This window comes from Centruroides vittatus, unplaced genomic scaffold, assembly GCF_030686945.1.
Source record: "Centruroides vittatus isolate TY-2023 unplaced genomic scaffold, ASM3068694v2 scaffold_2707, whole genome shotgun sequence".
In the NCBI taxonomy this organism is placed as follows: domain Eukaryota; kingdom Metazoa; phylum Arthropoda; class Arachnida; order Scorpiones; family Buthidae; genus Centruroides; species Centruroides vittatus.
Genome location: NW_027122692.1, coordinates 274,786 through 299,201, shown reverse-complemented (window position 1 = coordinate 299,201; position 24,416 = coordinate 274,786). Strand labels below are relative to the sequence as shown.

Here is a 24,416-nt window from a genome sequence, read left to right as displayed (position 1 = left end):
GGATTTGTCATTGCAAATTTTGCAACATGTTTTGGTGTCTAAAATTTCCTAAACCAGGAACTGCGTTGATAGATATGAGAACACATTCTTTGGCTTAACAGATAAAAATGGTGATTTTGTTTCGTAAATTTCTATCATCACAAACAAGAATACAAATTGGCATGCGCAAACAATTAATGTTCCACTTAAAATTGAACTTTGCCAAGCTGCTATGCTGCAGGATAATTGAAAGTCACGGCCGTGTCGGACATACGTCACTTCCAATCTCGATACCTTGCTCCTCGGGCAGGACGAGTCTCCGAAATTGCAGCTCGTGCAAACAGAACCTTAATTTCCAATCCTTTGCAAAACTACACAAAGTCGCATATGGACAACGTGTGGAATACATACTGCACTCTGGCAGAATAAGTTACACTGTGGAAACGAAAAAAACCCAAGGCCCCAAGACCGGTCGTAATTTGATTGCGGCGGCAATTTTGAGAAATGCAGGTTCGGTCCGTTAGCAGTTTGTTTTTTGTTCAAAACGTCGACCCAAAATACGTTCGAACTCTGAAATTATCGGAGGAAGGGCTTCCCTATAGCTAGCGTATAAAAGAATCTCCAAATTAAGAAAAAAGACGACTCGTCGGTTTGCAGAAATATCATTTTCTTTTCTCGGTATAAACTGTATGTGATTTAAAAATAAAGTATTTTTTAAAATACCTGTGTTTGTGGAACGTTTGTGTTGTCATACATTCCGTAAGATGGGTTTCGGTAGCAAGTCGTTTCGGCCAAATTACCCATCAAGTTTGGCATTTTGAACCGTCCACCGTCAATTATTAGTCTGTCGGGATTCCGAACTTGATCTATATCCAAGTCACCTGCATCAGATCACTCGTAATAACTATACAACTCCTAGACAAAAAATTAGAATATTCACCTAACTGAAAGTTAAGTGTACATTTTGTCATGATCAAACTGTAATTCTATTTTTTTGTCATTTCATTTCCATTCGTAACAAAAAAACATTTGAGTTAATTTGTCTGATTAATGGATATAATAAATATACATAAGGACTGTTTATGTAGTGTCGAAAAAAATTTCATACTCTGTGTTGTTCGTATACTAAACTTTCGATTAGATGAATATTCTAATTTTTTGTCTAGGAGTTGTAATTGTTGCCGCTTATAATGATAATGTCTATTGTTAATAATTCTTGTTGACACAAAGAACAATAATTTAGTGAAATTGGAAACATCAGACGAAACAATTTCTATTGTCGTTCGACGTGTACATAAACAAGAAAAGATGGGAAACAAGAGGAAAAAAGAATCACAAAAATAACTTTGTTAACAGTAATTTCTTATTTTGGTTTTGCTTGCCCACTGTTGGGAAATGCGCCGTGTGACATGTTGCACTATGCGGCAAATAGCCACAAACAAGTATAATTTTGACTAGTGTGCCTTAACTAGGATCTAATTGCTGCTTTTACGATTTATTTGTTTGCTCCGACACAGGATTATCAATAGAAAACACTTGCAATCATTTTTACCGTTAACCCCGAAGTCACGAAACTTCCGTGAAAATTGCAGTCTGGAAAATAATAGTAATGTGCACTGTAATCTTTAGAAAGGTTGCTCTAAAGATGACGTCTCTAGTGCGAGATCAGGCGGGTCCTTAATGTATAAAATAAATTTTCCCTCCAATTTTTTCACACGAATGTAATGACATTTAGATATTTACAGATAGTTACATTGCATCAAAATTTCAACATTATCAATCACTGCTTTGCGCCATATTTTGGTAACGCGCTCAAAGATGAGGTGTGTTTCGGCACAGAATTTGTACATTTTGACGAAGCAGCAAATAAGGTCCTACGGAGAGGTCAAATGGACTTATTTTTTTCACATAAAGTGCACATACAATACCATGATGGTGTGGAGGGCTATGACTCCATGGTAAAAACAATATACTGCAGGTGTCAATAAATGGGCCTAGTATAAAGATGCCAGATGCTAAAATTGGAGAGGACTATCTGGACGGGAGACGTCTCGCAAGCATTGGCAACCGTGGTGTACATATGAAAAATGGGGCTACGAAAACTGGTCTCAAATCCGTTTGTTGGGAACTTAGAAAATAACTTTTAGAAATGCACAATTATTTAATGATTGTCTGGCAGTCTGTGCGGGTAGAGCAAGGGGTTTATAAAGTTCCACTGAAACACTGCAAACCACTCATAACTTTAAATTTAAATTGTAAAAATGAGCCCGATACTTTCACACAAATGCAACTTTCCAGGGAGGATTTTCCACAAAACTCAGCATTGTAGCCCAGAAAAAAGTTTACTAAGTGACAATAGATGCCAGAGATGGGAAAGAAATACCAATCGCCTATGAGACGCTCCTCTCCATTAGATCTGTAAGAAGGCATTGTGAAGATTTCTTGAAGAAAGGAACAGATGTCTTGCAGATAGATCTATTTGGTTCTCTGCAAATGATCTCAGAGATTTGCTCATCCCCTTTTAACAAAAAACAAATAATACAGGAAAATGCTACCAAAACTAATTGCTAAATAATCAAACCGACATACTAATGTAAACAGAAATTTTATAATTTTCCTAACTAACAATTACAAAGTTAGATAAATATAAATTCCATTTTAAACATCCTGATAGTACAACCTTTTTTTTTGTTTCGTATCGTGAGTTTATAGACACTTGGCAAGTGTCTATAAATTCACCAAGTCGTGACACCAAACAAAACAAGAAAAAGAAGACATGGTTTTGACAAAACAAATCCTGATAGTAATTTTAGTTGCTTTGGAACATTGTAGAAAAACAATTTAAATATCACAGAATCTAAACAGTAACAATAAACTTTCTCTTATCCTGTGTAAATTCAGGAAACCACAACGAACATTCTAGTTAAAAAGTAATGACTTACCCGTTTCTAGATTAAATATAATTTATCATTGTTCGATTTTCTGGTAAGAAAACAACAACATGAAGATAGAAAACAGTGAAAAAACCACATTGTGTGCACTCTCGTACAATAATTTTGGTGTAAAGACCGTCCAGACGAACAAGTGGTACCTTTGGATCAACATGGTAACTAGATAAAGTGCAAACGACAGATATCGCACGCACAAGAGGGTGCTTGCACACTTTTGCATGTCTCTTGGCAATCTTCCGGAACCGCAACCACACTTCAGTAGCGCCAACCTCTGGTGAATCCGAAATACCAACATAAGCAACCAGAAAACAATTCCTGAATAAGTGTTGCTCGCTATTAATATACCCACGAGTACGGGATGGTAGCTGGATATTCCGAGATACCCGGCGGATACGTCTATTGTCGATAAACTGTTAGAGTTACCCTGATAGAAGAAGGCGCACATGGCCATCCACATATACACTATAGTTATGGATTCTATACTTTTGGTGGCAAGTAATTTTGCAACAAGCTTCTCCTGTAGGATGACACACGCTACTATCATTATGTTGTGGGGACGATGAAGTACGATCGAAAACACTATCCAACAGTGCACGAGACACCTGAGTAGTTTCCATTTCTCGACGACATAATTGTCTATGTCTCCTTGATACGACTTGCAGAGGTACGTTAAGTACTTTATTGTTATTGTTGCTAGTAAGATGACATAAACCACTTTGATCAAGTAGTTTTGGTCGCATTTGTCGATTTTAACAAAGAATGCCAACTGTCCGCTGCAGACTCTGTAGAAGTAAACGCACAAAATGCATACGGTTAAGAAGTAAGACTGTAAAGATTCTCTGTTACGGACTATCAATAACACAACGAAGATGATAGCCAAGATCACAACCGTTGTAAGCACCAATTTATTCTCCAGAAGATTTAAATAATCTCCAATGTCGGAGAGATGTGCCCATTTGTTACCCGTCTGATTCCAACTACGGAGGATCCTGTTCAGAACAATCAATGCCAAGCTAGCAACAAATTTGCGATTTTTAACAAATTCATAGTCGAATACTTTGTTACTCGTCATGCTCTTATTGTATAGAGGTAATTCGGTCTTGTTCGAAGAATCTCTGGCAGACACATAACAAGAGAGTTGACAGTGGCATTTAAATTCATCACACTCTTCCGGTGTTTCGAAAGTTGAGTATAAACATATGATGAAGTAGGAGATCGTAATAAAATACCATGTTTGGTGTTCTTCTTCGATAAAGCTGGACGATAGCAGCGATATCACGTACAGTGCAGTACCAAGAACGAGGAATATATTCGTTTCAGATGATAAGATAGAAGCAATTAAAGATACCTTCTTCAGAACACTTAAAGACTTCATGAACAATAAACTGGAACAGATGAATGTGACCGACACTAATAGTGCGTTCCACGAATGAAAAATGACACTTTCTGAAGAGATACGATCCAAAACGTACAAGAACAATAGCGACACAAACACCATTGCTAACTCCTTCAGAGAGAAATCTACACTGTAACAAATCAACAGGTTGTCTTTAGAAAATGTCGCGATGTAACCCCAAAGTGATATTGCAGTCTGCCAACCGATTATAATGGCGACAATCAGAACGGCTACATTATACTTTGTTGCCGAATTTGTCAAGATTTCTCTTGCTCTCTCCATGTATGCCACATACTTTTGAATGATTTGATTGGCTAACGTATTAAGTTCTTCGGCAGGTGCTTTGTTATCGTTCAGAGAGATCCATTTTCTGTGTAGATGAAATGGCTCTATCATGGTAGGTTTATGAATTAATTCTTCGTTACTTTCAAGTAAATAGTTTAGCTGCAAGGAATTATAATATAAAGCAAACAACTGCTGTTCCATCGTCATCTTTGTCATATTCATGATGTCCTTCATCACGCGACCGTAATTATTCTTTGGGATCGGAACACCGTAAAGGATGGACAGTGTCGATGCCATGTCAATTTGAAAAACTTCATTCTCGAACTGAGAAATTTTCTCTTCATCCGTCGACAGAATAATAACGGGAACCGAAACTTCCAGTCGCGACACTCCACCGTGATTTCCTCCGATGCTCATACCGTGATCGCCTGTAACCACAATTAAATCAGGTAGAGAACTGTTACGTTTTCTTTGTTTAAGAGCTTTGTGAATCATTTCGATAACACTGTCCATTTCCTGAAGTTTGGGAGGTAGAAGCGGAGAATCCGGACCCACCAAATGTCCGATGTGGTCAACGCCGAGATAATGCAGGAAGAGTACGTCCCAATCCAACGACGATAACTCCAATTCTAAATGTCCCGTTACGTTCTTATCCACTTCCGTATAATCGGAGACAAAGAACGAAGTGGTTCCTTCGCTTCTAGCAAAGCGATTTGGAAAGAGTCTCAGCCAAGTATCATCGCCATAGAAGACCATTGTCTTTGAATGTTTCGACGCCTGAAAAACAAAGCTGTCTTCATCCAAAGACTTTGCATTCAGATTAAAGATCAAGTCGACGAAACTCTGCAGGCTTCCCGTCAGCATGGATTTAATTCTCGGCAACGTGACAGTCGGAGAATGACACCGTCCAACAAACCGCAGCGCCCGCTCGCCACGAATCAGACTCTCTACATAGGGCATGGTGACTCCGTCAAAGAAACCACTCTTAACCGAGGGAACGAAATCTGCTCTTAGGGCATCCACCACGATAAACGCCAACTTGTCGACACTCCGTTTGTAAACCCCATCCTTACGCTGCAAAGACAGGATCTTGTAGTCCGGAACGTCCTGCAGGGTGGCATATCCTGTTGTTACAGTCTTTATAGGTAAGAACCCAGTCAGGAACAGATACATACAAACGGCATTAAGCAGAACAGTAACAATTATCAGGAAGGACAGCCCGAAGTTGTTAATTTTCGATTTATCCATAACTTAACAAGTAACAAAGTGTAAAAGTGAAGTTAAACACTCGTAAACGCGTCAGAAATGCATAAAACAATCGATTTATGTCAATAACACGCCAACCGCACACACCACAAGGTCCGCCATCTTCCTTCTTGTTTTTTTACACAAAACAAGATGACGGTCGATGCGCCCCTAGGTGCTTTTCGTCACGATTTTAGATCGTTAATGCATAAAAGTGATGAATTAATACTAGTAATTGCACAAAAGTGATTTATAAAACATTACTTAAACCAAATTATTTTAAAAATAAATATAAATAATTAATGAAGTACGTGTTTGTGTAGGTGGAGCATGTGAGGAAACCACGTGCTCGACGATGGAGTGATTACATTGTGCGTGTTTCTACGTTCAATTTCTGTTAAAATTTTGTTAATTTTTTAAAATATAAATTACAAAATAAATAAATTTAGATACGTAATAATAAATTTTTATAGTTGTTATGGCCGAAACCGGTGCCGCACCTATCAAAAATGAGTAAGTTTTGAATGAATGTTACCGTTTTAAGCCTACTTTTACGTGTTTCTTTATTGTGAAACTGTTGTTAAAATTGAAAATTTATATAAAACTTTGCATTAAAATAGCAGGAACGTGCATAAATCGACTTAACTTTGTGTTTCTGTATGTTTTAATGTATTAGTTTTGCTTCATTATGGCGAAAGGTATATCATGTATTTTCTTATGTAACACAGGACCTATCTATCTTTCTAATAACGAAAATAAACAGGAACAGACAAACGTGGAACAATTGGAACAAATCTGAAAGATCCTCCTCCTATAGGAAAACAATGCCTTATGTCTGTGCTTAACACAATGCTTCAATAAATGTAGTATCTGTTTTTGGACTTGTCAATCATAGATCTTTTGTTCCTGTTTTTCCTAGCTTGCTTGCTGGTCGAGTGGATAAAACTACCAAACGCTTGGGGTGAACCCACGACAGAAGAGCGGGCCGTGCGGAGTCTTGCCTTTGCCAATGCCTTTGACTGATGCCTTTCATAGGACAGAAAAAGCATATGACGATGAGTTTGCACATTTGTAATCGATGCACTCCCCTTCAGTACAAAAGCCTTAAAAGTATGGGGATGTTTGAGATCTAATGTAGATGTTATGGGTGGTGTTTGCTGTACCTGCCTCCTCGAAGTTAATTTTCGCCATTAGTTTGGTAGCTTAAGCTGCCGAGGGCTATTAATGAAGCTGAAAACCATTTTCCCGTCGTGTTGTTAGACCAGAATTAGTATGAGATTACAAAGGTGTTATAAGTGTCCTTCATATACCTATTGAAAACTGTACTCTAATAGATATGTACATGATCTTTTTATATCTTTAAACATTTATATTTCTTGCAGATTTTTGCTACCAATACCTTGTCGGCAACTTAATTTGGACTACGTCACGAGTTCCGACAAGAAGAAATTACTGTCCGAGGTGGAGCTGAACGGAGAAAAGGAAAAGGGTCCTCCAAGAAAAAAGCTCAAGGGACAGAACAAGAACAGGCCACGCGAGACCAAGAAACCGAAAGCCGACAAACTGTGCCTAAAATTCATTTCCGAAGCGGGATGCCCGTTTGGCGACGGCTGCTGCTTCAGTCACGACATCCGTAAGTTTATGGAATCCAAACCGCCCGACGTGCCAGGATCGTGTTATCTGTTTGACACGTATGGTAAGTGCCCGTATAGCTTCATATGTAGATTTGGTTCCAATCACATTTCCGACCAAGGTAAAAATGTGATAGACGAAGAAAAATGGAAGAAATTTGAAGGGATGGTTTTCACAACAAATGTACTAACTAGAGACTTGCAGATTTCTCTCAGGAAGAGAGAATATAATTTTTCCAAGGCCGACAGTTACCTGAAATTAATAACCAGTGGCGAATTTCGTCGTCTAATGGGAAGTGAACCCATCAACTGTGATAAAACCCAAGTACAAGAACAAAATGATGTAAAAGATACAAATAAATGTGATATTACGAATTTGTCGGCAATAACGAACGAATGTGCCGAAAACAACGAGAAGACGGTGCTAAAGGACTGCATTGAAGTTCAACACGAGACATCAGATTTAGAAAATTTACAACCAACCAAGCAATTATCCGGTTGTGTTACGGACGAAGACGTCGTTAAAACTCGCATTAACGAACGCCGAAAGGTTTGCAATTCCATTTCTTTGCCTGCAGCCAAAGTTGCTGCGAGTCATTCCATATCAATTTGATGCAAAACTATTTAGATTTAGATGAAATTTCGGGATTTTTGCAAAGAAAGACATTCTGACGAATAATCACATTCACTAAAACTTTGTCGAGAGGTCAAAAAGGATTTAACTAACAATAAACACGAAAGATGATTATAAAATTTTGCTTTTAAATTGTGTCAAATGATACAAAATGACTTTTATTTAAATATTTAGCTTAATTTAAGAAACTATCAGGTCAGTCCATAAGTTCATGTGTATTTTTATCTACAAAAAAAAGCAGCAAAAAGTTTTAATTAAATTTTATTTCAATCTATAATGTATTCACCATTATTTTGTACAATTTCTTGCCATCTTGATGGTAGCTTTTTAATCCCGTCTTCGTAAAATGATTTCGGTTTTGAATCAGAATATTCAGAAATAGCCTTTTTTACATTGTTCTCATTCTCTAAAGTTTTCCCTTTTAAAAAATTCTGCAAACTGCAAAAAAGATGATAATCACTGGGAGCAATATCTGGCGAATATGGTGGATGAGGTAAAATTTCCCAGTTGTAGCTTTCAAGTTTCTGTACAGTTATTTTTGCAGCGTGTGGTCTGGCATCGTTATGCTGCAAGAGAACCCGCTTTCTGTTCACTAACGACGGTCGATTTTTTTCAATTTTTCATTTAAACGCTCTAATTGCTCACAGTACATTTGAGCTGTAATTGTTTGATTAGGTTCTAACAGCTCAAAGTGAATTACACCTGACATATCCCACCAAACAGACAAAAGAGTTTTTTTTGGATGAAACCCTCCTTTTGCAGTCGGTTTTGGCTGCTTGTCACGATCCATCCATTGTCTTTTTCTCGTCACATTATTATAGAGGATCCATTTTTCATTTCCAGTAACCAGCCTACCAAGGTTCTAAAGCAATACGGGATAAAAGAGACGTGCAAATGTTTACACGTTGTTGTCGGTTAGCTATTGACAGTTAGTGTGGTATCCATTTTCCTAGCTTTGAAACTTTTCCGACTTGTTGTAGGTGTCTACGAACAGTTCCATGGGATGAATTTAAACGTTCCACAATTTCATCGACTGTTAAAGATGGTTCTGCTTCAACTAGTGCAGAGAGAGCATCGTTGTCAAAGTCAACGGGTCTTCCAGTACGAGCCTTATCCTCCACACTAAAATCATTGTTTCTAAATCTTTCAAACCACTTTTGCGCAGTCCTTGCACTAATTACAATTTGATTATGTACAGTATTTATTTTTTTGGCTGCATTTGTAGCATTCTCACCACTTAAAAATAAAAAGTATAAAACATGTCTTTTGTATTCATCGGTTACTTCCATTTTAACGAAGATAAACAACCGAAATGTTCACAATTCTGAACAGTATTATATGAATGAGATCCAATTTAACACTTCAGTGTAAAAATTATCACATTAGACTGACATTTTTAACAGCAAAACAAGATTTTTCTCAAGGTCATAAAAATGCCCATGGACTTATGGACTGACCTGATAATTACTATTGTTTATACTTTGAATGCCAATTTACTGGATATGATGAGATTCACCTTAGGTGGAAGTGCATCTTTTGTACGGTAGTGTTTCGGCGATGCATCGAAGCTGCTCACTACCACAAATTAGAGTTCGAATCTGATCAGATTTATAATTTATCATCAGTGTTTGATGGGAAACAGTATCCTAGAATTTTGTATATAATATTCATTTTGCAACAAGCAAAACACTTAAGGAAACAGGTTGCGCAAAGAAATCTAAAATCAAGTGAGTACTGCGGATTTGCATTCCTTTGCGCAACCCACGGTTGGATTTGCAGGTGCATTTGAGTTAAAGTGCATTGAATATCAAAAAACAGAAAAAAAATTAATAATAAAACTATTTCAAGCATGTATTATTTTCTTGGTATAAGTCTCTGTATAGATGTAGATGTGTATCCACACGAGTGATTTCACTGTGCGATTTACTGCTCGTGCAACTTAAAAGATTCGGTGTCCGAATCATGTGCGACTGCACAATTTACACACTTGAGTCAGATGCGCTTTTCGCCGTGCAGGTCAGACACCGCTGGTCGACCATGGGTAAAAATTGTCAGGTGATTTTGCATCATTTGCAATTTGGCTTGGTGAAATTGCTCGTGTGGATATCCAACTTAAGAGAAATTAATTAAGTAAAATGTCTAAATTAATATCAAACGTTTTTCATTTTGCTTCAGATTGATTTCAAAGGAAAACTTTACTTGGCTCCCTTGACTACAGTAAGCAAATCTTTCATTTTATTAATTTATTTATATAAGCTTGTTAATAATTTAATAGAAAAACATAGAATTCCTTCACTTTTCAGCATATATTTATGAAATATATTTTTAAAACTTTGTAACCAAAACACAAAATTTCAAGGTCGGAAATCTTCCGTTTCGACGCATCTGCAAAGAATTTGGTGCCGACATCACCTGCAGCGAAATGGCCCTGGCCGTCAACGTCCTACAGGGACAGCAGTCCGAATGGGCTCTACTGAAACGTCACTCTTCCGAAACTATTTTCGGAGTTCAGGTAAGAATCGCCACGAGAATTATGCAGACGGGTGCATAAGGCAGTGCATCTCGTCTGTAAATTCTGTCAATAGCATCTCGTTTACTTCTGTTTGTTAGAGAATCTGTAAATCCTTTGCCAATTTGAGTGTTTTTGTTTCTATTCCTTTAGCTCTGCGGTTCATTTGCAGACATTATGACGCGCTGTGCCCAGTTGGTTTACGATAAAACGGATGCAGATTTCATCGATATTAACATGGGTTGTCCAATCGACCTGGTTTATCAAAAGGTTTGCCACTTTATTTTCCGTTATTGATTTGCAACTCTACAGTACATTGTAACGTGAAAAATTTCTGTCGGCAGGGTGCGGGATGTGGCATGATGGGTCGCGTTAAGAAATTGGAGGAAATTATATTTGGAATGTCATCTGTAGTACCCATTCCGCTCACTGTAAAAATGCGAACAGGCATCCACGAAAACAAGAACATCGCACATAATGTCATTGGCCGAATGCATAGCTGGAGGGACCGAATCGATCTAATCTCGGTAAGTATAAATTTTGATCTCTGTCCTATTTATTTAAGAAAGGCTTTTCATCATCTCGCAAGCTGTGAGAACATTTTAAATACAGCTTAAAATTCTTCTCTCTGACTTATTATCGATACGTGTTTCGCGTGCACGAGCCCACCAGTGGTCGAATAGATAAAATTGCCAAACACTGGTAGTCAGTCTTGGGTTTGTGCCCAATTACTGAGCTAGCTGTGTGGAATTTTCCAAGTTCCAATGTGGAAACATGGAATAGATAACAGTCAGATTAAGTGAATCTGTGTTGAGACAGTTGTTGCAGCAGTGTTTGAGTGGCAATAAGTCAAGAATGTAGGGCAGATGAGCAAGGACTTCCCAACAGAAGTATTGCAATTTCTCTCTACTTGATGGGCGTTATGCATAACATTGGCCAACGTGAAATCTCAGCTGATACAACATCTTCATCGGTCAAAGTGTCAATCTTAGCTCAAGCTTGTTTGGTTGTATTCCATTGTAATGAAATACAGCCAAACAAGGTATACAAGCTAACTTTCTCTAGTTGCCACTATAATAAGTGGTAGCCTGCCACCTACAAGTCCACGTTTCATTTGTAATCCAAAATTATTATTTTTGCTTAAAATTTTTGAGTTCTTTTAATACATTTTTTAATGAAAAATCGGTGAAAAATAAATACTTTTATTTAAATATTGATATTTACTTAAACTTGTTGCATAACTGTAAAAACATTCCTTGCAGCTACACGGCCGATCCAGAGAACAGAGGTACACAAAGTTGGCCGACTGGAATTACATCGATCGTTGCGCCAAGCTGGCCGACCCCATTCCGTTATTCGGTAAGCATCGTAGAAGTATAAAAATAATTAAGATTAAATAGTTACAGAGCCAAACTAAGATATATAAAGATCAAACAAACAGATGTTTACTTCTCCTATTTTAAATGCATGAAATATGATTGTGCAATTTTCAACTTTAATTTTCTCGTTTAACTCTGAGTAGTGCACCTTACTGCTTGGCTGAAGTCAGTCATTGGGAATGCAGTATATCCTCACCGAGTTTGATCAAAATTGGTGACTCCAACGTCATGCTGTCCCTCGTTACTTGTCCGGTCTGCAGATTCTCGAAACCTTTTTCCACGGCTCAGAAGCACGAAAACGTTGGGAGCTCTTGTGGCAGGAGACAGGTTACTCCTGCCACAAGATCACAAATGAAACGAGCAATTATTCGTTGTTACCTCATCACAATGCCAGGCTGCAAGTTTTAATCATATTTTTAATTTAAAATATATGCTCTCCATCTGAAATTAGCACTGTACTGGTACATCATACTTTTCCTCTAACAATAGTGTCGTGCCAGTCGTCTATCTAACACCTTTCGGGGGAAAGTTTTGAATCGAAATGACACGACGACTTCCGGTTTGCATCGGAAGTTCTTATATAGTTAATTGGGGCCTCCTGCCCCCAAGGTTTCCATATCTGGTCTCGGCTTTCATCTATCTAACTCCATTCTTTCTTAAGATTAAGGAAAAACGGACAGATGCTATTGGGAATTTATCGGTCAACAGTTTTTTCAAATTGCAGCCCAACAAAGAATTGTTACCGTGGCAATATTTGGAGAAGGAAATTTCTGGATACACAAAATTTACCGATTCGAATGCAGGGATTCGTCGGAAATTAGGTCCGACTGGCTCTAATTGATCGCTAGATCTTCAAACTCTCATATTTGAAAAATACACATCGTAGAGAATTGTGTTTTAAACTTTGACAATCGATTCTTAAAATGAAATTACTCATTCATTTTTACAAAACTGTTTAATAAATTGATATTTATATTTCAGGAAGTGGAGACATTTTATCATTTGAAGATGTCGACGAAAGATTAAACAACACTAGTATATCTGGTGTGATGATAGCGAGGTATGCATTTGTTACTTTTCATTAGTTTCATTCTTAGATTAATCCTTTTTGGAAATTAATGTAAAGTTCAGATTAGGATTTTATCACATTTATGTGAGAGAATATCACATAATAATTACTGACAGATGTGATACATTGGTGTGATTTATATCACTATATGCGGAATTATTGTGTAAAAATGTATGCTTACCAACTAATTTCTAACAATTGGAAGCTTACAACCAGTCGTTTATCTTCATTATCAAAATCATCGATGCCAACCATTGTCTTAATTTTTTCATCCGTACCAAGAATCCAAATGCAAACTATAACCAAGACGATATTGTACGTGTGTCTAGCATTCCTAATGCAACGCTTGCATTTTAATTATGTATGACCTTTGACCTTACCTAACTTACAAATATTAGCAAAGGGTCAACAATTTTTTAAAATTCAATTACGGTATTTTGTAAAATAATGTATTTGATTTTCATTTATAAAGTTATAAACCTGTTTAATTTGCTAGACTTTTGGCTTTTCAAATGCTTTTGAGGATATTTTGTCTTCGGGTTCACTCTTAATGATGCCGAGGTGTTCTTGAGAGTACTTAACTATTGTTTTGACTCCTTGGAAATGTTATTTTACATTTATAATTCTTCTTTTTGCATGTAAGTTATTCTGCGTAGTTTAATTGTCCAAAGTTAATTAGTCGTCGATAAATGGTACGGGTATGTCCGCGCTTCAATTACCCGTTTATCAGAAAACAGAATTGTTGGCTCCAAGATGGTGCATTGAGGACAGTTTTTAGCCATTTGTATGGGATTTATGTGCGAGATTGAATGGTTTTGGACTTAAAAATGAAATCGTTTTGCCTTGTAGTCCAATGACAGCGCGGAGTTTCAAGGTTAATTTCAAAGTTAATTTCTAACAATTTCTACTTAACTATTGTTTAATTGTTTAGTTTAATTGTCCAAAGTTAATTAGTCGTCGATAAATGGTACGGGTATGTCCGCGCTTCAATTACCCGTTTATCAGAAAACAGAATTGTTGGCTCCAAGATGGTGCATTGAGGACAGTTTTTAGCCATTTGTATGGGATTTATGTGCGAGATTGAATGGTTTTGGACTTAAAAATGAAATCGTTTTGCCTTGTAGTCCAATGACAGCGTGGAGTTTCAAGGTTGCCATCTGTTGCCAAAGTCAACAAGAACTTCATCCAGTTTATAGTCACGTCTGGCAGGCAACTAACTCTGTGAGCATAGTGTTGGCGTAATACAACTCCACATTTATGCAGCTGGTTTAGTAACACAGCTCCGAAGCTGAATTATGTTCAACATCTAGCAGAATGGATGATGAAGGTGGTTGAACTCTACGAATTCTGCTGTCATCAGACTGTAAATCAATGCTAGATCTATGGAAAGTGGCATTAATATTTCCAAAGAACTGAAAGTGAGAAGTGTAAAATGTTTGAAAATCTTTAAATAAACAGGAATTTCTTTATATTCAGGATAGTTCTATCTATTTAATTTTGTAGAATTCACATAACAGAATTTTTCTGTTGCTTGATAATTATTGAATTACAAGTTTTCCATACACGTAACATTTACAGGGGTGCACTCATAAAACCGTGGATATTCGACGAAATAAAAGAACGGCGTCACTGGGATATTTCTTCTTCCGAACGCTTCGACGTAATCAAACGTTACGTTAATTACGGACTGGAACACTGGGGAAGCGATACCGAAGTAAGTAACGTTATTTAATGAAGCACATTTTATACCAATTTAAGTATTTTTTACGACAATGTTTTAAAATTACAGGGTGTCGAAAAAACTAGAAGATTTCTGCTGGAGTGGCTTTCTTTTGCACACAGGTATTTTGATTATTACTGGTAATTTACTAGTTGTTATAGTAAGTGAATGTGTACCGAGTGTTTTGGAAATGATAAAACAGTATTACGATGCATTATGTTGCATTATAAAATCGATCAAAATATTAACTAGAAAATACCGGTGACCTTGGCTGTAGAGGATCAAGAAAGAGAGCTGATGCAATCTGATAATTCCAATAGTACCATATTGGCCCAGAGAAGTTTGGATCTCGTGGGAGAAAAATGCAACGTAAATACACTGACAATGATGCAAACAACATCACTTCATATTGTACCGAGTGTTGCTTCTAAGTATGTCATATACACAGTACACCAAGGAGCTAGCCACTCAAACAAGAGACAGGGATTGTTATTGGGTAATATGGCTACTTTACATAGGATTATACATGGTACGATCCTAAATTTCGGGGACTGCAGTAATCTATGACAACAAAAGCATGTATTTGAACAAAGGTAACTATCTCCGGAAAAAAAACAGCAGCGCTCGCGGTTTAATCACATGACATGGGTGAAATTAACCTGAACGCATAGAGGTGGTTTGGTAGAAACCATTTCATACGCTGTAACTTCAAATACATGCTTTTGTTGTCATAGATTACTGCAGTCCCCAAACTTTTGGATCATACCACGATAGTATAGTTTGGTATTGAACACACATAGATTCTCTTTGCAAACTGTTTTTAGGAGAAACTTTTTGATAAAAAAGGTTCAGCATATAAGAATGTTTATCTTGACAGCCTAATTGGCAGATACAAGTAGTAGTAATTTAGTTAACAAATCCAGTCAACTGAATTTGAATACTTAATTCATCATCAGATAGTTGATATAAACTATATTTAGACATTCATTTTGTACACTTCTATATTTATTGACATTTATTTATCATAATAATTCCTGTTATTGGTTAGTATATGTTCTCATATTGTGTTTTATTTGCGGAGTTCATTATTAAAGAGAAAACTTTGGTGCCGAATGTCAGAAAGACCAGAGAGAAGCCTTGCAACACAAAATGTCAAACTTTATGGAGAGAAAATGTAGTAGTTCTTAGAGCAAATTACATATGGCAGAGGTTAGAAATGTGTTAGCAAAATTTATATGAAAACATGTTTTTATTTTTTACCTAGCCTTATTGTTTTAATGTATTTTTCTTCCCATATTTGCAGTGGTTTTGCAGAATGTAACCCTGTAAACTTCTATTGTATATTCAGTTTAATATATGTTGATGATAATGTGTGAACCCACCTTGACAAAGCTTCTGTCATCAAATAATCCAGATACTCACTGGAATTAATTAACACTCATGGATAATATGTTTATAAAAGTTATTTTCACAACAGCAATAACGATCTTGTCAAAGTTCTGCAAGTGTGTTGGTGAAACATGTTGTTATCGAGCTAAATATGATTATAAATATCCTAACCAAGATCATTTTTATACATCTTTTGAATATATTGTTAAATAAGTTGCACCAGAATGGTGCAAATGCTTGATAAATGGATTCGTCCTCCAAGTCATTGTCATTTCTTATCATTTGAGTAAAGTGTTTGAATTTATTTGCTGACTTTGGGTGTCGATGTATAGTATTTGTAGTTAATCAACACCCAAAACTGGTATTGAAGGTATTTTTAAGCTGTCTATTGGCCTCAATAAGTGGCCAATGATCTGAAACCATTATCAATGTCATTAATGGCACCAAGTGGACAAAACCACCAAATACTGATAGTTGGTTGTGGGTTCACACCTGATCAACAAGCTTGCCAATTGAGTTTTCTAGGTTTCTGCATGTGTCTAACACCTAAATAGGAGCCAGTTTCCCATAAATTCCTCTTAAGAAGTACCCCTGTTGACAGATTGCCCGTGTGTTGCATGTCTTATCCATCTAATCTGATTGTCGTCATCAGTCATTGTACATTGAAACAGTGGGATAAAATGAATGTTTTATTAAAGAACTACAGAAGTTCACTAATAAAACATTCATGTTTACCCCAATTGCAAAACATTCAATTTTTTTCAAATTGCTGCCCAGTATAAGAGATAATGTTTACTGGGCAGCAATTTGTGAATACTGTAAACCTATAAATTTCTACTGTCATCCATCTGTGTGTCTCTTCTTAATCTGAAGAAAAGAGTTAGACAGATGAAATCCTAGAACAGACAGGAAAAGCTTGGAGGGCAGGAGGTCCCAATTAACTATATATGAACTTCTGATGAAAAATAGAAGTCATATTATTTCAATTCAAAAATTTTCTCCCTGTAAGGAATTAGATAGATGATAGCATGACTCTGTTGCAAACAGGAAAAGTATTATGTACAGGGGACAAGACACCTACTAATTTGAGGTGGAGAGCCTCTGTGTCCTTTGCCTCTGTGTCCTTAATGTATTAAATTCTTTATTATATCATTGTCTACGTTGGACTTTGTATATTAATAGGACTTATTATACTGGTGTGGTTTCTGTTTTAGCAAATAGAGGAGATCTTATTCAGAAATTTTGTTTTTCTGAATAAGATCTCCTCTATTTGCTAAAACAGAAACCACACCAGTATAATAAGTCCTATTAATATACAAAGTCCAACGTAGACAATGATATAATAAAGAATTTAACATTTACTAACAAATGAACTTGACACAATTGTCACAATTTTAATATGTTATCTAAGAAAGCTTACTGATCTAAGAAATATTACAATATGAGAACTTCTTAATGAAGAGTAATGTAATATATTTATGTGTGTTTTTTAGAACATATTTTGTAGAAATTATCATATAATACATGTCTTGCTGTGAATAAATTGCACATCAGCTTATTAAACATTAATTTACTCTTAGGCCGCAACTCCACTAGCGTAAAAACGGGCATAAAAACCCTCGCCGTAAATCATGTGACCTATTTGCATTTGCGCTCGGATTGCAGTGGAGGTCCAGCTAACAAAGTTTTTATGGCGATGGTACTATTACGGTTATATACGTGATATATCGATATAAAGACAATGATTATATTCTACGAGTTTTTTCTGTACTATAATTACAAATGTAGTAAAAATAACATCTTTACTTTCCGCTATTAAAAATATATTAACTTTTATTATCGTTTTATTAAGATAATATACAGCACTTATAAGCTTAACTTTTTTATTATATACTCCTCTAAATGAAGGATTTTCATTTGGCTGTCCATATCTCGTGTTTTAGGCATCCATTATTATAATTGAGATACCTCTTGTCGTAGATATATGAATATTTTCGGATGTTTTTGATAAATCTTTCTGGATCTATTCTAGTTCTTTTCCAAGTAGCCATGAGAGAATGTATACAAAAGCTCATTCTCTGCCATTTTCGCACCGTGTCACAATGACCGTAGTTCTACTGACTTCTGATTGGTCGACGGTATTGTTTTACGGCCGTATTCATGTCGAAAGTTGAACCCTACTCAACTCACTTTTACACTGGTTTTATGACCTGCTCAGGCATAAAATATCATGGTCGCGTGATTAAAAATTTTTACAGTAAGCGGTTTTACGCCCATTTTTACACTAGTGGAGTCTCAGTCTTAACGTTCTGCATGCGAATTTGCAAAGTATTGAACTGTACAAACTAAAGACGTTGTCAGCTAGTTTTCTAGTGATACTTTTTTGCAATCAAATCTGGGTTTTGTATACATGCAATATTTATTGTTAAAAAACCTTTGAAAGTTCATATATTAGTTCATTTGCTGCAGATTGTTAAACTTTAAAAACAATAATTTTAAATTTATTAATTAAAATATGTAGAAACTTCACAGGACTGGGGTCTTTCAGATAATCCAGTGACTCATTTTTTGTTTAATTTTGCGTTACATCAAGGAACGCACATTTAAAATTTTATGAACAATAAATATCGTAATGCAATTACTGTATTTGAAGGTAAATTAATTTACTCAAAATCTAGCATAATGTTATGTATATATGACCTAGTTTCATGGCACTACAATCAACAGATGACACAGTGATTTCCAGTAACATGAAGAGTTTGCTCTCCATGTATTTTACTTTGTGTTATATACAAAGCTATAAGTTCTGGTATTTTATTTATTTTGTAAACCATTTCTGATAATCAAGTTTCCACTGTACATCTTTAGATATATCATACATAATACCTCACTAATTCATTATTGTTGTACTGCTTTTAAGCTAAGGAATTGTGCATTTTTCAATTTGTTGCAGTTTTACTATTTGCAAATCAATATCTGTAGAGGATATATTTACGCTTATAGGTACCGGTATTTATTAGTGAATTGTGTTTCCATCTGTTTGTCCCTATTTATCATACATACTGTGAAGTTAAATTTGTGCTGTTACTGTCTTTATCAGACACTGTCCTCAGACAAGTATCCATTAAAACAATTACCACAGATGGTTTAGTCTTGTGAAAAAGTGTGTGATAAGAACAGAAATTGGATATATACAATCAGCAATTCTTTGATTAAAGACTAATTAATTAACATAATTTGGCAATAGCAGTGTTAAAAACCATTTTGTTTTAGAGAAATCTAGAAAAGTTTTGGCCAGGATTGATCTCAAAACTGCAATTCCCGTAAGCCATATAATCAATGATAGTATTTTTGTATTACATTTTCCATGATATTTTATTGTATTTACTGCTTACTAGCAGTTACACGATAAAACTTTCTATTTTATCTGTTATAGTGGAACCTCGTTTAACGAGTGATTTGCATAACGAGCAAATCAGATTTTTTAGAAATGATTCACTTAACGAGCAGTGTTTCACATAACGAGTGACGAGGAGAGGGAAAGTCCTGGATTGTGCGCATGCTCCATCATGCTATTATCTGTAATTTTTTTTGTTTTCTGCAAATTGAATTTGCATTCCAGGTTGGTTCATTCCATTCTAGAAGAAAAGACAATGATGATTCACACTCCTTAACAATGTATATTGTATAATTTTCTTTCAATAAACGTTATACATATGTGCAAATAAATATGGTATTTTAAGATGATTTCGCATATAGGATTATTTTGATCTTTAAAATCATACCTCAAGAAAATTAGATTTATTAATACAATTCTAATTTTATTTTGTTTAATCACAAATAAATAATCATCAAATGCACATATTAACACAAACAACCATGTTATCTTGACGCTATCACCTTTTGTCTACTCGGACTTTCCCTCCGAAGCTTCATTACAATTCTCCTCTTTTTCACTCTTACTCCTCAAAGCATCATCCTCTGATCTGTTGAATGAATTTAAAATGTTGTATTTCCCAAATGACTGCTATCAGCTTTTGAAGAATGCTTTACCACGCACCCGATACCCACGTAGCAAAACCAAAAGATTATAATGCACGTGACAGGAGAAAGTTTATTTTTAATGATTCAGAATGTACAAATATTTATTAAAAATTCCAATTTAACAAATATGAAATAACTACATTTATAATCATCGCTAAGTGAACAGCTATTTTCAGATCATCTCCTTAAAAGTGACATTCACCTTGACCTCGATAGAACTCTGCTATAATGGCAGCATGAACTATACACAGTTCACAAAAATTATTGCAAAAATGCAAAGGATCCTTCGCTTGGATGTATAGGATGACATAGGTTTTTGAAGCAGTGAAAACTGAATAAAAACCTCGTCTTATATGGTATTTGAGTATTTTTTCATCATAGAACGCATTATCTTATTTTACATTAATTTCTATGGGAAAAATTGCTTCGTTTAACAAGTGTTTAGCATTACAAGTAAGGTTCTGGATCGAATTATGCTCGTTAAGCGAGGTTACATTGTATCTGGTAGCTGCAGAAAGTAGCACTTGATCAGGATAAAAATACATTGATGGGCTTATTACTATGCTGGGACCAGATGTTTTTGTCCAAGGCCAAGTGTATAAAACCACCAAACACCTTTAATTAGTTCTGGGTTCACACCCGATCAATGGGCTGGTCACTTGAAGTTTTCTGGGTTTTCTTTAACATGCATAACACAACATCGATTTCCAATAGAAGAAATACAGGATAATTATAAGTGAATCCTTGAGTTTTAATGTCCTGTAACTTCCGAAGTATCAAGATGGGATGTCTATGCCAGACATGAAACGAGAGAAATTCTACAAATTTAGAACACACCTGAGAAGATTTCCATGAGAAAACCAGCTGGCAACATGATGATGATCATTATCAAAATGGTGGCTAGGCAACAGTAGGCATTTCCAATGACTGTCTTCCAGCAGAATGTGGGCTCTGTCTCATTAGCTTACTGAGGTGTGTCACCTGAATGCAGAACTCCCACGCTGCCAGATTGGGTGTTGCAATAATGCCTCCCAGATCTCTGGATCTCACCTCACATGTGTGATCTTTTCTGTCGGGGTGTTAAAGGATACAGTTTGTGTGTTGCCATTACACACACCTTTGGCAGAAACTGCATTATAGCTGCAATGCATAGGAAAAACTGGACTACTGCTTGGACGTGTGTTCCTTTGGTAACATGACACATCTGTAGTCCTATAACACAAGCTTGGACAGTTTCTAGTTCTTTTAATCTATCACTTAGTGTTAAATCTGAATTATCATCAGAAATACAGTTGCTTGATTCGTTTATAATAAACCTATATTTCTCTTGTATTGCATTGCCCTATCCATTTACCCACATCTGTTAAACTTGGATTTGGCAGTTTCGTTCTGGATTCTTTATTTACACCACATAGTTATTTCACGCATGGACCTTTTTTAATCCTAAACTAGAAAATTACATAGTTTTTACTGACAGTTAAGAGCTTGCATTGCTGAGAAGTCACAATGTGATGTGAATCCGGGAGCATACCATCCTGAAGTTATACAGCACAAAATAACATTAAAATATCCAAACAATTACTCGTGGATTACAGTTGAAGATTTTATTCGCATGAAATTGCCGACATGAATCTTACAATTAATAGTGCAACGTTAAACCCGTGTAGTATATTGATCGTCAATAGGCTAGCTCACAGTTTACAATACGTTTTATTTTACTGTTTAGTTGGATAAATAAAGCTTTGTAGATGAAGACATAAATCTTGAGTCATCTTTGAATATATATTACTAAAAAAGACTCAATCCAATGGATGCTATTTTTTATACTTAAATCGTGCAGGATAATGAAGTTCAAAGGTCAGATTTGTAACCTTGCAATGGAATATCAAGTGTGTTAAATCTCATGTCTTTACATTTGAAATGCTTATTGATTTAAATATTACGTCGGCAGATTTAGAAAGATTAGAACTATGTAATTACATCTAGATGGTTAGGTCCGACTGATGAATTCACATCCTATTATTCAAATAATACATTCTGCAAGAAGCAGCTGTTGTATTATATAAATATACATAGCAGATTGATACAAACGTGTTCTACGACACTTTTGTATATCTGTAGAAAGCATCTCTATGTATGTACATTACTTAGTAGCAGTTAAGGCAGTGTTTTTGACTCTTTTCTAATGGTGGAACCTCCAATTTTGTCATTTTTTTCGTGCAGCACTACCACTACTATATATACTTCCATACATTACAATGCTACTCGCTGCTATATTTTGCCGCACCCCAAAGCATTGTCGTGACACCCTGGTTGAAAATCACAGAGTTTAAGTACTCAAAGTGTTGGCCCACTATCTCTAAAGTAATGCAAAATTAGATATAGCGTATCATGTAAATTGTTTTAAGATTTGTAAACTGAAATTTGGTATTCCAATTTATTATAAGTTTCAAATCTCCACTAATAAGGAATTTTTATTGTTTTTTTTTTTTTATTAATTGTAATTGTGCAATTTCTAAATGCCATTAAGTTACAGTATTTAGGCCCTTATATTAAAAATCAGAAAACAATTCTAGAATATTTTGTCTTTGTACTTACGATTTCACTCACCAGATGGCAATACTTAAGTATGCCCATCATCATTAGTATAACGTGTGTGTAGTTATGGAGTTTATGCTATTATACCATTAATACAATCATTCTATTAGCAAACAGTGGTATAATTTACTGTGTTTTATCTCTCTTTTTTTTTGTATTGTAGATACATACCAATTGGTTTACTGGAGAGACTCCCGCAGAAAATTAACGAACGTCCCTCTCCCTATCGAGGAAGAAACGACTTGGAAACGTTGCTGGCCAGTCCGAGTTGCGCCGACTGGATAAAAATAAGGTCAGTTAATTAAAAATATAGAGATTCTGCATAATAACGTTAAGATGTCGGCAAATTTACCTCTAATAGAAGTGGAAAGAAACGAGCAAATATGGATTAGTGAGTCGATAACTTACCTAGGGTACTCTTCTATAATAATAATACCGAAACAAAATACTGCTGGATACCTCGTTAGATCTGCAATTAAAAAGGAAAAAATCTATATTGTAAGCAAATTACCAAAGGTGATTGTACGCTATACAGAAAAAACAGCTCGTGGATACTGCTTGTAGTAAAAAAAAATTTTTTAATTTGTATGTAATTATGTGTGCAGACGGAGTATCATATGGACGCAACAAAATAATTTGGTCCGACGTTACATTCCTATTGCATCCATTAGATGCATAGATATGAGGATTTAATTGATGTTTGATTTGCTCATTTCAGTTTTAATTAATGAACAAATTTGACATAGTTTAACGTCATGTATGATCACCATACCTCTTACGACGGTTACTAGCTTATGAAGAAACATTTCTTTGTTCAGAAACAATATTTTTGATGGCTTTTTGAGTAGGAGAGCATAGAAGAAACAATATTCTGTGCCTTTTTTTTTGGATAGAACACAGGGTGATATTCTAAATGTCTTTTTTGGCTAGGCTTATGGGACTATATTCTAAATTGATTTAGACTATGAGAGTATGGGGGAAAGCAACACTCTGGATGGTTTTTTGGGGTATATTTTGTGAAAGAAATTAATGCTTTTATCATACTAAATTAAATGAAGACAATTTTGACTAATACCTCAATTTTTTTTTTTTAGTGAAATGCTTCTTGGACCCATTCCGGAGAATTTCACATTTCTTCCGAAGCACAAAGCAAATGCTTACTCTTGAAATTTGTATATGTACAGATGTTATTTTAGGAACAATTTTTGAATAATAATAAAATCTGTTTCCTGTTGAATTCTGCTTGCTTGCTTTTTTTTTTTTTTTAATTGTCTTCCTCCCCTTCAATTCAGATTACCCAAAATTAATTTTACTTGTAGAATTAATAATTAATTAATTTCACTTATCGTAAATTAATTAGAGATGTTATTAAGTCCAGTTTAATAGGATAGTATTTCTATATTTAACGGAACGTTCTCTCGCCAGCAGATTAAATTATCATTATTTTTCGTCTCCGAGATTCGACAAAAGTTTGATAAATGCGCAAATCTGTCTAAATTATTTATAACCTAATTCTGCTTCGGATTTAATTAAAAAATACGATGGCATTTCGGTGGCGAAAGGGTATAAATCGTCAATGGCCATATT

At 35.5% G+C, this 24,416-nt stretch overlaps 2 protein-coding genes across 2 annotated transcripts; one reads left to right on the top strand and one right to left on the bottom strand.

Annotated features, from left to right (window-relative positions):
• Positions 1-2,565: 2,565 nt before the first annotated feature.
• Positions 2,566-5,976, bottom strand: PIG-G (phosphatidylinositol glycan anchor biosynthesis class G). The gene has a single exon (XM_067285528.1). It carries the CDS (start codon positions 5,857-5,859, stop codon positions 2,947-2,949), a length of 2,913 nt encoding a protein of 970 aa, XP_067141629.1. The 5' UTR covers positions 5,860-5,976; the 3' UTR covers positions 2,566-2,946.
• Positions 5,977-6,191: 215 nt separating this feature from the next.
• Positions 6,192-24,066, top strand: Dus3 (Dihydrouridine synthase 3). The gene is made up of 12 exons (XM_067285530.1): positions 6,192-6,369; positions 7,239-8,037; positions 10,297-10,338; positions 10,481-10,633; positions 10,784-10,900; positions 10,975-11,157; positions 11,893-11,989; positions 12,991-13,069; positions 14,657-14,792; positions 14,868-14,920; positions 22,993-23,121; positions 23,924-24,066. The coding sequence occupies exons 1-12, from the start codon at positions 6,335-6,337 to the stop codon at positions 23,994-23,996; spliced, it is 1,896 nt and encodes a 631-aa protein (XP_067141631.1). The 5' UTR covers positions 6,192-6,334; the 3' UTR covers positions 23,997-24,066.
• The last annotated feature ends 350 nt before the right edge of the window (positions 24,067-24,416 follow it).

Coding starts and splice junctions, on each gene's coding strand:
- PIG-G (XM_067285528.1), bottom strand. CDS start 5,859: ATGGATAAATCGAAAATTAACAACTTCGGGCTGTCCTTCCTGATAATT.
- Dus3 (XM_067285530.1), top strand. CDS start 6,335: ATGGCCGAAACCGGTGCCGCACCTATCAAAAATGA. Junction 14,793..14,867: donor ACTGGGGAAGCGATACCGAA/GTAAGTAACGTT, acceptor TTAAAATTACAG/GGTGTCGAAAAAACTAGAAG. Junction 23,122..23,923: donor GCCGACTGGATAAAAATAAG/GTCAGTTAATTA, acceptor TTTTTTTTTTAG/TGAAATGCTTCTTGGACCCA.